General features: G+C 33.5%; 1 protein-coding gene across 1 annotated transcript; it reads left to right on the top strand.

The window, feature by feature from the left end:
• The first annotated feature begins 1,127 nt into the window (after positions 1-1,127).
• LOC149563345 (aluminum-activated malate transporter 14-like) lies at positions 1,128-4,899 on the top strand. Its single transcript, XM_089824004.1, has 6 exons — positions 1,128-1,425; positions 2,729-2,866; positions 3,010-3,282; positions 3,409-3,531; positions 4,006-4,148; positions 4,324-4,899. The coding sequence occupies exons 1-6, from the start codon at positions 1,128-1,130 to the stop codon at positions 4,897-4,899; spliced, it is 1,551 nt and encodes a 516-aa protein (XP_089680130.1).
• The last annotated feature ends 7,673 nt before the right edge of the window (positions 4,900-12,572 follow it).

The following is a 12,572-nucleotide window of genomic DNA, read 5'->3' as shown; positions in this document are numbered from 1 at the left end:
TTTTTTCCCTTGTCTAAGAAATCAATAGATAGACAAAAATGTACAACCATCTGTAAATGGGTCAAACCTTATCTAGAAAGAACATTTAGAACTTTCGGAACATTCGACGTAAATTTCTAGAACGTTTCTATTGTTATGATGTTAGTTTTTTTTAATTTTCCATAGGGAAAAATGTTTTTTCTCATTGTTTTAACCAATTAAAAATCTTATTTTTAAATTGTGAAAAAATAATAATCAATTATCATCTATATAGTTTTGCTTTAGTAATATTTAATGTTTTATTATCATTGAATAGTCAATTCAGTCAAATAAAAAAATTGGAATATAACGAGTGTAAGTTACCTGCCTCCGGCAGGAACTAATAATTTGTACTTTCTGAAACGTGGAAGATTTTTAGGTGTCATTTTCTTTTGTTTCTTACCCATATGTGCCGATTGGCCGGCAAGTTCGAAGAAAAACACACAGCGAATTTGAAAATTTGCGATGAATATAATTATCTGGACCTCGTAAGTGGCACTCACTTTTGACTGTTCAGATCATCTCGTGGAGGTTTTATTTCATTTTCCTAAGCTTTCCAAAAAAAATCTTTGCTCCTTGAAAAATAATTGCCACCTCGCATTTCTGTTAATATTCTATATATTTATCTATAAAATAAAGAACAGTATTCTCACTGGTGAGGGTATATTCAATTTTTAGGTGGATCCTCAAAATTATAAAATCTGATATATTTCAATTGATTTCATGAAGGCCCTCCAAGTTTTTGGCTAGGCTGCTGTTCTTCTGATTTCTGTTTTGGACATTAGAGTTCAGGGATGCAATTTTATTCCCTCTCTCTCATTTCTTGTTAGAATTTCTGCAACAATTCGGACCGAGAAGCATTATAAGTTAGAATCAGTGGATCTGCTTTCAAGGGCGACTTGGTAAATATTAACAATGTGAAATCTAAATGGTTTGACAATATCAGTTTACCAGAGATTCATGATTGTAGTTCATTTTACTATTTTCAGATTCGTTTGTGTGTTTTTTCTTGCATCAAAAAAATCGAATGCAGCAGAAAGAGTAAAAAAATCGAATTATTTTGTCAACCATCTCTATTTTTTCAGGTTTTGCTTTGAATTGACTGGGTAATGGCGGCTGTTGCAAGCGCAGAATGCAGAGTTAATATCACTTCTGATCAGCAAAATGGGGGACTGTTAAGAAGAATTGGGTTGAGTATAAAAGGGGTTATAATGGGGTGGTGCAGAAAGACATGGGATGTGGGAGTAGAAGATCCGAGAAGGATTATACACGCCATGAAAGTTGGACTAGCATTGTCAGTAGTTTCTCTTGTGTGTCTTTGGGATCCATTATTCCAAGGAGTGGGAGTTGGAGATAATGCAATTTGGGCAGTCATGACAGTTGTTGTCGTTCTGGAATTTTCTGCAGGTATGGATTAATTTTTTCTTGTACACATTGGTAGTTAACGATATAAGTTGTGTTGTTTTGTTCTTATCTTTATTATGTTCGCATTGTTGTCAAATGTTTATAGGGAATTCACTCTTGCATTTGCATTTGTAACTCCATTGTATCATTATTTTTGAGTCGAAATCATTTAGCCGTCTTTTTTAGGGAAATCTTATGTTTGCATTTAAAATATTAGAGAATTTTGACTACAGTGTGTAATTTTGCTATTAGAATTCAATTGTATAGTTTTTTTGAGTGAAACTTATTGACTCAATTGTGTAATTTTTTTTTTAGTGAAACTCATTGACTCTTGTTGTATGAGTAGTGGCTCACAAGACCCCATTTCTTGATAATCTGAAAAACAAGAAAAACAGAGAACACAATATGCACATAAATAAATGCACATGGATCTGCTACAGCAGATATCAAATTATCTTTTTATTCGATGCCTTAATTAGAGGTCATTACAATCAATCATATATATAGAAGTCTTTAGACATTTCTAGATTTCTCATGAAGAAAATACAAACTAAAGCATTCTACTGTAAACTCAAGAAACTAACTATTGATGAACTAGACTAAACTGAGAGACTCCAGATGTGCTATGATTAACATTATAAACTGCATACATGTCTCTGTAATAACAAAAGATAACAACAGTTTCAACTCTAGTGAAATGGGGAGATGACTTTGGTGAAACTTGATAGCAAAATCATCGAACATGCAAATATGGTTTACCAGCACTTGACATGGGAAGAAATTACTGTTTACTAAGATTGTTCACAAGAACAAATGGAACACTTAGTATTGATGCTCATAGAGGAGATGTTCATAGAGGTGAAGCACTAGGACTTCTTAGGAGGTCACCCATCCCAACATTAGAGTGCACTTAACTATGGAGTTATCTTCATGGTTAAATCTACTTTGTAGTTAAGCGTGTTCGAACTAGAGTAGTACAGGAATGGGTGACCTCCCAAAAAGTCATAGTGCTTCACCTTTATAAACGTCACCTAAATACAATAACTACTAAGTGTTCTATCTGTTCTGATAAGAGAAAAGTTTTTGTAAACCACTATTCATGAAACTTGAATCAATTCAACAAAAAAAAAATTTGAATTCTGATAACAATATCAGAGAATAGTTGTTTTTTCATACTCATTACAAAATCCTAACGAAGTGGAAAACGATTAAGGCAATCTTCTCCTCTCCCTGTTTTACAATTTAGATTGGCTGACAAATTGTTTGTAACATTAGCATGACTCACTGGGTGTTTTTGCTCAAACAGGGGCAACCATGGGCAAAGGACTAAACAGAGGGATCGGAACCGTGGTGGCTGGGTCTCTAGCCTTTCTTGTTTGTTACCTATCAGAGCAAGTAACGCAAGGAGAGGCCATTGTAGTTGGATCTTCTTTGTTCATCATAGGTAATCAACTTGCTACTATTTAGTACTTTTAGTCTAGAAATCAGTTGGTAGTATGTGATGTTGGTAGTATGTGATGTTTAAGCCAAGATCTTGAAACTCTTTTTTCTCGATATTTTGACTGACCATTAAATTCATTTTTGCAGGCGCAGCTGCCACGTATGCTCTCTTCTTCCCTTTTATCAAGATAAATTTTGATTATGGAGTTGTGATATTCCTGCTGACATTCAGCATGATAACAGTATCTGGATATCGAGTGTACAATATATCACGCATGGCATATGAACGCCTCACCACCGTACTCATTGGATGTGGAGTGTTCCTGGTTGTAAGCCTCTTCCTTTTCCCCATCTGGGCTGGTGAGGATCTTCACAGTTCGACTGTCACGAAATTGCAAGGCCTCATGGAATCTATGCAAGGTAGGCAAAGTGGAACCGGACCAAACCAAAAGAGGTTCATTAAATGTTTCTCAATTGTAAGAAAAATATAACGTTATCACCTGCATAAAAAGGGTGTTTACTTTTATATAGTGTAATGTGATACAGGATGCATCGATGAATATTTTAGTGGAAGCCAAAACGAAAAGGTTGAAGATGAATCGGAAGATCCCATATACAGCGGATACAAGCCTGTGTTAGACTCAAAGGCCACCAACGATTCTTTGGTAAGTAAGCATATATTCTTACTATAAATCTCTACGGTTGGAAAGAATAAATCAAATTCTGGCCTGTTTGTTTGAATTGTAGGAAGGCATTCTAATAAAAATGAAGAAATTAATTTTCCGTTTGGATGTGTCAAATCTAAATTGGAACATGAGTTTTGAATTCTTACTTTAGGGTGAAATGAGAATTTGTTGTCCAATTCAAAAGGTGAAATTAGGTGAAATTGGATTTGCCAAACAGAACTAAAATCAAAATTAATATAAATTTAAATTTAAATTTTTTCTGCTCAACAAAACCTAATTCAGAATTAACAAATCTAACAATTGACAAATTCTATATATAAAACAAATACAACATTTGCTAATGCCAACAGCCAAATAGACTCTAAAGTATACCAAACGCTTCCTCTTTCTTTTCCTTTTTTGCTTCTACTATCAAGTACCAATTGTACATGTCAAACAAATGGGTTTGAATTGCAAGCCACATTTGCTAGCTGGGAGCCGAGGCATGGTCGATTTCGATACCGGCACCCATGGAAGCAGTACGTGAAAATTGGAGTGAAGCTTCGTTATTTGGCTTATTCTATTGTAGCCTTGCATGGATGTCTCCGATCTGAGATAGAGGTACATACATTTACATCTTTAGAAATATTCTTGAACATCATATATTACAAAGAAAATTAAGCTTAAGAAAGTAAGTCAATTTTCACTATTTAACACTTTTCATCTAGAAATCAAACCTTAACGACCTGATCCACATTTCCAAGTATCATTTCAACTTAATTTGAATACATTGCAGACCCCACGTTACCTTCCTTCAGCATTGAAGGAGCCATTCACAAAGGTTGGTCATGGAGCAGCCAAATTACTAGGAGAACTGTCAAGAAGCATTCAACATATGAGAAAATGCGATTGGGAGTCAACCATGAAGGAACTGAGACTTGCATTGAAGAATCTGCAGGTTGTCCTGCATAAAAAAAGACTGCCTATGGAGAAAGTCCCTGAGAATGAAAGTAGTAAAGAAGGAGATAACGTTAAATGTGGGAAGAGAGTGAGAAGATTAATGTCATGGCATGGAGAAAGTGGTATGAAGGAGACAGAGAAAGGAATAGCATGGAGAGAGAGTGTTCAATTTGCAAAGGCTCTTCCATTGGCTACGTTTGCATGGTTGGTGGTGGAGATTGTAGCGAGGCTTGAACATGTCACAGAGGCTGTGGAAGAGCTCTCTACAATGGCGAATTTCAAGCCTTACAATCCTTCCTCAGAACAAGAAGAGCTAAACATAACTTCTTCTTCTCCTCCACCTAATAATACCCCCAGAACCAGCTTGAGAAGAACACCTGAGATATATATACCGAGCAACAGTGTTGACTGATTAATTCTTTGGTTTTTTCCTTGACTTTACACTATTTTTGCCTCCATGCCGTCTCATGTCTATTTCTTCCAACTGTAACAATTTACATATTTATTTTTTTATTAAATGAGGGAGGAAGAGGGTACTGAACCTTAACAAATATGTTGTTTGAATTTATTTATACCATTTGATTTATTTTTCATTCTCCGATGTTGTAGTGAGAATTAGTTTGCTTTGACAATTTTGTGTTTAAGATGTATTTAATAATGGAAACTTTGAGTAACACGTAACTAGCTTATATATACCTCTATATATATTATGCCGAGAGTAATCGTTCTCAAGGCACCTATTTTTATTTAATCCCAAAGTTATTTTAATCGAAGTTGGGATTAATGAAAATAAAAATAGGCACCTCGAGAACGATTACTCTCGGCGTAATATATATAGAGGTATATATAAGCTAGTGGCAGTCGCGGCGCAATAGGAAAAATATTCACTTTTTATTTTTTATTTTGATAAGGTTACTATAAAATTGTTAATTAATTTTTAATTAGAGTTGTATGAAGTTACTATAAAATTATGCTTCAAAATATTTTTTAAAATTTAACATAAGGAGTTTAATATAGATTAAAAAAATATTTTTTATTTTTGGGATATTGTAATGTAAAACGTTATAGTCATACATAGATATATGGTTAGGGACAAAGTTACCATTATAGTTAATGTTAACCTTAGGGATAGAATTAGGGTTAGGGTTAGCATTAGAGTTAGGGTTGGAGTTAGGGTTAGGGTTTGAACTATGGTTAAGGTTAGGGATAGAGTTATGGTTATGGTTATTGTTAGAGTTATGGTTAAGGTTTAGATTAGAGTTATGTTTATGGTTAAGGTTAGGATTAATGTTATGGTCATGGTTAAGGTTAGGGTTAGAGTTATGGTTATGGTTATGATTAGGGTTAGTGTTAGGGTTATAGTAAGGCTAACGTTAGGGTTAGGGTTAGGGTTAAGGTTTGAGTCAAGCTTAAGGTTAGAGTTTAAAGGGTTAGGGTTTGAGTTAGGATCAAAATTAAGGTTAGGGTTAAGGTTAGAGTCCAATTATGGTAGAGTCAAATCCAAAGTTAGAGTTATGCTCATGGTTAAGGCTAGGGTTAGACTTATGCTTGTAGTTAGGGTTAGGGATAGGGTTAGAATCCAATTATGGTAGAATTAGAATTAGGGGTAGGGTTAGGGGTAGAGTTATGCTTATGGTTAATGTTAGGTTTAGAGTAATGCTCATGGTTAAGGTTAGGGTTAGAGTCATCATTATGGTTATGGTTAGGGTTATAGTGGGGATAGGGTTAGGGTTAGGGTTTGAGTCAAATATATCTTTTAATTTAATATAAGGAATTTAATTTAGAGTTAGGGTTAAGGTTAGGGTTATAGATAGGGTTAGGGTTAGGGTTAGGGTAAGGTTTTGGGTTAGGGTTAGGGCTAGGGTCAGGTTTAGGGTTAGAGTATGAGTTAGGGTTAGAGTTTGAGTTAGGGTTAGGGTTATAGTTTGAGTTAGGGGTAGACAGAGCATTATAATTTGGGTTAGGATTAGGGTTAGGTTTAGGGTTTGAGTTTGAGTTATGGTTAGAGTTAGGGTTAGAGCTAGAGCTAGAGTTAGAGTTAGGGTTAGAATTAGCGTTAGGTTTAGGGTTTGAGTTACCAATAGAGTTAATTTTACAGTTGGGTTAATGTTAGAGTTAGGGTTAGGGTTAGAGTTTTGAGTCAGGGTTAAGGTTAGAGTTAGAGTTAGGGTTAAAATTAAAATTCAATTATGGTAGAGTTAGATTTACAGTTAGAGTTATGGGTAGGGGTAGGGTTATGCTTACAGTTAGGGTTAGAGTTAGATTTAGGGTTAGGGTTAGGGTTAGGGTTAGGTTTATATTTAGAGTTAGGGTTATATATAGAGAGAGTTATATCAATGTTAAGGTTAGGGTAAGGGGATTGAGTCAGGGTTAAGGTTAGAGTTAGGGTTAGGGTTAGGGTTTCAATCAGGATTAAAGTTAGGGTTAGGGTTAGAGTCTAATTATGGTAGAGTTAGATTTACAGCAAGAGTTAGATTTAGGGTTAGAGTTAGGGGTAGGGTTAGGGTTAGGGTTAGGGTTAGAGATAGGGGTAGACAAAGGGTTAGGCTTAGGCTTAGGCTTAGGATTAGGGTCAAGGTTAGGGTTAGGGTTAGGTTTAGGGTTAGAATATGAGTTAGGGTTAGAGTTTGAGTTATAGTTAGGGCTATAGTTTGAGTTAGGGGTAGACAGAGTATTAGAATTCTAGCTAGGATTAGGGTTAGGTTTTTGGTTATGGTTATGGTTACGGTTAAGGTTAGAGTTAGGTTTAGGGTTACAGTTATAGTTAGGGTTAAAGTCCAATTATGGTAGATTTAGATTCAGGGTTACAGTTAGTGGTAGGGATAGGGTTACAATTATAGTTAGGGTTAGGGTTAGGGTTAGAGTTAGAGGATGGGTTATATTTAGGAGTTTTCTTATGGTCACAGTTATAGTTAGGAGGGGAATAAGGGTTGGGATTTTAGATTATATTTATTATTATATAAGGTGCCCTATATAATAATATGTATATTCCCACGCTCATGGATAAGGTTAGGGAAAGAAGTAGGACCATGGTTATTAGTGTTACATTTAGAATTTCATTTAGGAGGGCATTGTGTGCTATTTTTTCCCCCTATTCAACCCATCATTGATATCTAATCTGAGAGACCTTAAATGGGATAGGTTCTTTGCAGAGGGTTAACATCACTAAAGTTGGCGGCTAACATTTTGTGTTGGCTCGGTTTCTTCATTGACCACGATGGATCATTTTTTCTTGGTCAGGTTGATTCATGCTGCGAGATTCGATAACTCTTATTTCTTCGCGAGCTATCTTCCCATCTTCCCAAAAATGCAAGATGTTTCCATGCATTCCCATTCTAATGTTTCTTTATATGCTAATGTCTTCAAAACACTCTAAAGCCTAGAATTGCACAAGATGCTGCCATGCATCTCCATTCTGATGCATCGTCATGCTACATTGTTTCTTCAATTCTCTGAAGCCCAGAATTGCATCATGCTACCAGGCATTTCCTTTCCAACATTTCCTCACTCCACAATGCTTTCATGAGTCTTTGAGACCCAAAATTGTGCCACATGGAGGGGATTTGCACCTTTTGTGATATCTGCTTCGTTCATTGGGAGGAATCTCTTTACTACATCTTAGTCATCCATTGGAAATAAAGCCAATCTTGATCGACGAATGTGACTTAATCCTTCATTGGGAGGAGTTTCCTCATTGCATCTTAGTCATCCTTTTTGAGGGGAGAATCTATATCGATGGTTGCGACTTAATCCTTCATTGGTGAGGATTCACGATGCATCTATGCCATCTATTTTGAGAGGAAGACCTTCATCGATGACCATCATTCATTTTTCGGGAAACCAAATTTCCCCTTGTGGTCAACCTTGCATTTTTTGTTCGAGATTAACACATCATATTATCTCTTTTCATAGTTTTCTGCCAGAGACATGAAAGTCTTTCCTCTTCTTTCCATGAGTCTCCATTCTAGTGCCTCCTTACACTGCATTGTTTCGTCAATGCTCTAAAGCCCAGAATTGTGTCATGTGGTAATGTCACCTTTCTGACATTTCCTCACTCTATAGTGCTTTCGCAAGGCTCCAAGACCCAGAATTTGCCACGTAGCGAGGGTCCCCACCTTTCGTGCTATGGTTACAATTTAGATTTTAGGGTTATGGTTAGAATCAAGGTCAATTCTAGAGTTTATAGAATATTTAGAGTTAAGATTAGGGATTAAATATACATTAGGGTTAGCATTGGGTTGTATGATAGTTATAGTTAGGATTATAGTTAGATATATCATTTAGATTAGGTTTTAGTCAGGGTTTAATTAGACTGATTAGGGTGAGGATCAAGGTGAAGTCTATATTAGGGTTCATATCATGGTAGGATTGAAACTAATGTTAGGATTAACATTGAAATTATGATTAGGGGTAAGGTGAAGATTTATATTTGGTCATGATTGTGGTTTGTGCTAGGATTAGGGTCTAAGCTATGATTAATTTTATGATTGTACCTTTAGGGTTAGGGTTTTGTTTAAGTTTATGATTATGGTTACAACTATGGTTTATAGTTCAAGTTTAAAGTTGGGAATGTAATTAGGATCAGGGATTAGTAAATTTTTTAAGAGTTCGGTTATAGGTTTACACCATGGTTAGGACCTTGGGACTGGATTTAGAGTTTAATATCATGGTTATCCCTATAGTTAGGTTTAGGATTTTGATCAATCATCTGGAGTTTGTTTTTACATTATGGTTAGATATATAATTATGTAAATATATTTTTGGTATTTTTGTAAACAAACTTGCATAACACTTCCCTATTTCAAAGTTGATAAAATATCATTTCTATTGTCTTAGATTTGAGAGTAAGTATATTAAATAAGTAATAATAAATGAACATTATGATTAATATATTTCTAAAATAAAAATATATTGCTTAAAAACTTGTTTACTTTAAATGAATAAAGTACTCATTTACTTGTAAATTTTAAAAATAGAAATTAATCTACATATATATAAAATATTTATTCTTTTTCCTATTTGCATACAAATTAATTAAAATCTAAACTTTAAACTACATAAATATTTTTAAAATATATATCCATCAATAATTAGTTTAGAATAAAATAAAATCTAAAAATTAGGCACATATAGAATCTTTTTAATTTCTAGATACATGTTTTTCTAATTTATTTCTACAAACATGCAACTGATATTTCTATTATCCATTTTTTTCCATTCTAAAAAAATCTAGATGTAAATAGAATTTTTTTAGATGTATGCAATCTTTCTAATTTTTTCTACATACATATATTAACATTTCTATTTTATATTTTATTTTTACATTATGGTTATTTCAATCAAAATATCTAGATGTAAATAGATTTCTTTTAAAAAAATCTAGATGTATATAGAATTCTTTTAATTTTTTACATACATAAAATCTTTCTAATTTTTTTCTACATACATAAAAGAATAATTTCTATTTTCTATTATTTATTTTCTATTTTTTTTAAAAAAAAGCTATCATAAAGATTGACAAAAAAAATTGATTGCATATGCATTCTTTATTTTGCGCACTAAATGCATTAATTTTTTTCATTTATCTAATGGTTTTGAATGAACTTTGTCTCATCTTGGCATTGCATCTTCCAAAGATGAGTAAGCAATATCAAGATATAAAATATCAAAGTTGAAAATATTAAAATGAATGACTAAAATATCAAATGCTCAGGATGCAAGGCAGAAATAAACTGTGTTGAAGTGTATTTTATTGATTAAATGATGACTTTTATATTGAATTACTAAATTACCAAATCTACCCACCCCATTGTAAAACTTAATTGCTCTGTTTCAAACGTGATTAAATTAAAAATAGAAAACCTACACAACATAAATCTGTTCTGCATAATGCAGATTTTAAAACTATGTAAAAGATTTGTTGTTCTGCATAATACAGATTTTAAAACTATGTAACAACAATTTATTCCTGACTTCCAACTATTTGTATTTTGTCTAATATAAATTATTTTGTTCATATCATAAATTATATAATGAAAGTAAATCCATACCAATTAATATTAATGTAAGTGGGAAATAAATTTTTTTCACATTGATAGAAGAGTATGACAGAATCCAAAATGGGTTTGCCATGGATTTGCATTCTTGCATCAATAGTTTAAACTGATTCTGTACTCATGAATCACACCGGCTAAAATACACTGAAAAAAATCCATTGTAGGGAGGCGATAAAATACACTCAAATGAACAAGACTCATTCTTATTAACAACATTTACAGAGAAATAAAATAAATAAAATCTGAGAAGACCGAGCAACTCTGGAATTTTGTCCAAATACAATGACCCAAATCAAAGTCAAATAGAAATTGAAATCAAAAGGCTCCAAAAATTCAATGTTTCAATTTCTCATGGATCTTCTGAATTCTGCAAAGATTTTAGTGGGCTCATAGACTGGAAGGAACCTATAAATTGGAGCTGCAACAAAGCCAATTCCAAATGCATATCCAGATCCAGAGTCAGCCATTTATCTTTAATCCATTCCCATTCAGTCCTAGCAACGCGCTAATAGCGTCAGGAAGCTCCATGCATGAATCAGAAGAAAATGGATAGATCTGGTTAGGAAAGTACATATTGGACCAAAATATTTTAGAAATAGAAAAGAAGACACCCCTAAAACACTCCCATCAAGCACCATTAACAATGAAAAGTATTATAAAATATATATATATCAAATAGATTTTGAATACAAATCTAAATCTAAATCAAACATGCAAGACTAAACTATTAAATGCAAGCCTAAATAGTTATGAACATAATTATAAATCTTAATGAAATTAATTAAAATTGAAATCTAAATCAAAGTAGAATATTATAACTAATTTTGAATTTCAATTTACATCTACATCTAAATCTAAATGAAAATGTAAATAAAAAATAGAAATCTCACCTGCAAAAATGTTACTCCAAAATTTTAATTTACTCCTATTCAAAAACTCTAATCTAATCCTCCAATAACCTCCACCTCTTCCTTCCTGCAAAAACATAAAATGAAAATGAAATGAGGAGCCTTGGTTTTATAACTTTTGAGAGGCTCCTCATATCCCCCAACAGACTTCTCTTCACATTCCACGAATTTGTTTCAAATTCCCCCACTCCCCGCAAAAAATAAGCATGAATGTGCATGCAAAATTATATTTAACAAAAAAAAAAAATCATATTGAAATTATTTCGCCCCTATTTTTTCGGGCCCTATTTTTTCGGGTCCTACTTTTTCGGGCCCTACTTTTTCGGGCCTATTATTTCGGCCTCCATTTGGCTTCCTATTATTTCGGCCAGCTATTATTTCGAGAATTCTTTTTTAATATTTAATTTGGAAGTTTGTAACTGCTCCCAATTCTTTTTTATTTACAAGGAATCTTGGCATATTCTCGTGCTAGGCATTTGTGCTGCCATTGTATAGAATGCCTCTCGGCGTAATAAGTGCAAGGGTGTGAAAGTCAAGGAGCACTCACAATCTCCATTTTCATCTTTCTACTTTAGTATATATATGTTTTAAATTTTGGATATCCTTGGTCAAATTGGGCATAATGTGTAAGGGGAAGGGGAAGGGGACCACTAATCTATGGGGTTCAATAATGATTATATTTTTTTACACTTTTTTACACATAGTTTTTCAATTATTAGTTTTAAATAAATTCTAGAAATTATTAAATTTTTAAATTACTAGTTTAGATTAAATATGTACTTATGTCAATGGGCTTCTAGTCTATTGGTGAAATTTAATGGCTCACAAAGAGCCCACCAAGAATCAGGGCTTGTTGAGTGCAAGGCTCCGACATTATAAGGGATGAGGTCGAGATCGTGCCTCAGGTGATTATGATGGTGTGGATTCCCCTCAATCTTTGGCTCTAAGCTGAAGAGGTACATGTGTGGGCTCGTATTGGGTTCCTAAACCCTCCATCAAAAAAAAATATGTATTTGTAGTCTATTATTTTTTAGTTTTTTTTTGGTAAAATGGTTCATTTATGCACCACCATTGTCACTGTGTGAACATTTGCATACAATTACAAGGACATTTGTTCACAA

The sequence above is a fragment of the Cupressus sempervirens genome, chromosome 4 (assembly GCF_028749045.1).
Source record: "Cupressus sempervirens isolate cs-2001-9-10 chromosome 4, ASM2874904v1, whole genome shotgun sequence".
Classification (NCBI taxonomy): Eukaryota; Viridiplantae; Streptophyta; class Pinopsida; order Cupressales; family Cupressaceae; genus Cupressus; species Cupressus sempervirens.
The sequence above is the reverse complement of the archived record's forward strand: the minus strand, read 5'-3'. Positions and strand labels throughout refer to the sequence as shown.

Coding starts and splice junctions, on each gene's coding strand:
- LOC149563345 (XM_089824004.1), top strand. CDS start 1,128: ATGGCGGCTGTTGCAAGCGCAGAATGCAGAGTTAATATCACTTCTGAT. Junction 3,283..3,408: donor CCTCATGGAATCTATGCAAG/GTAGGCAAAGTG, acceptor AATGTGATACAG/GATGCATCGATGAATATTTT. Junction 4,149..4,323: donor GTCTCCGATCTGAGATAGAG/GTACATACATTT, acceptor AATACATTGCAG/ACCCCACGTTACCTTCCTTC.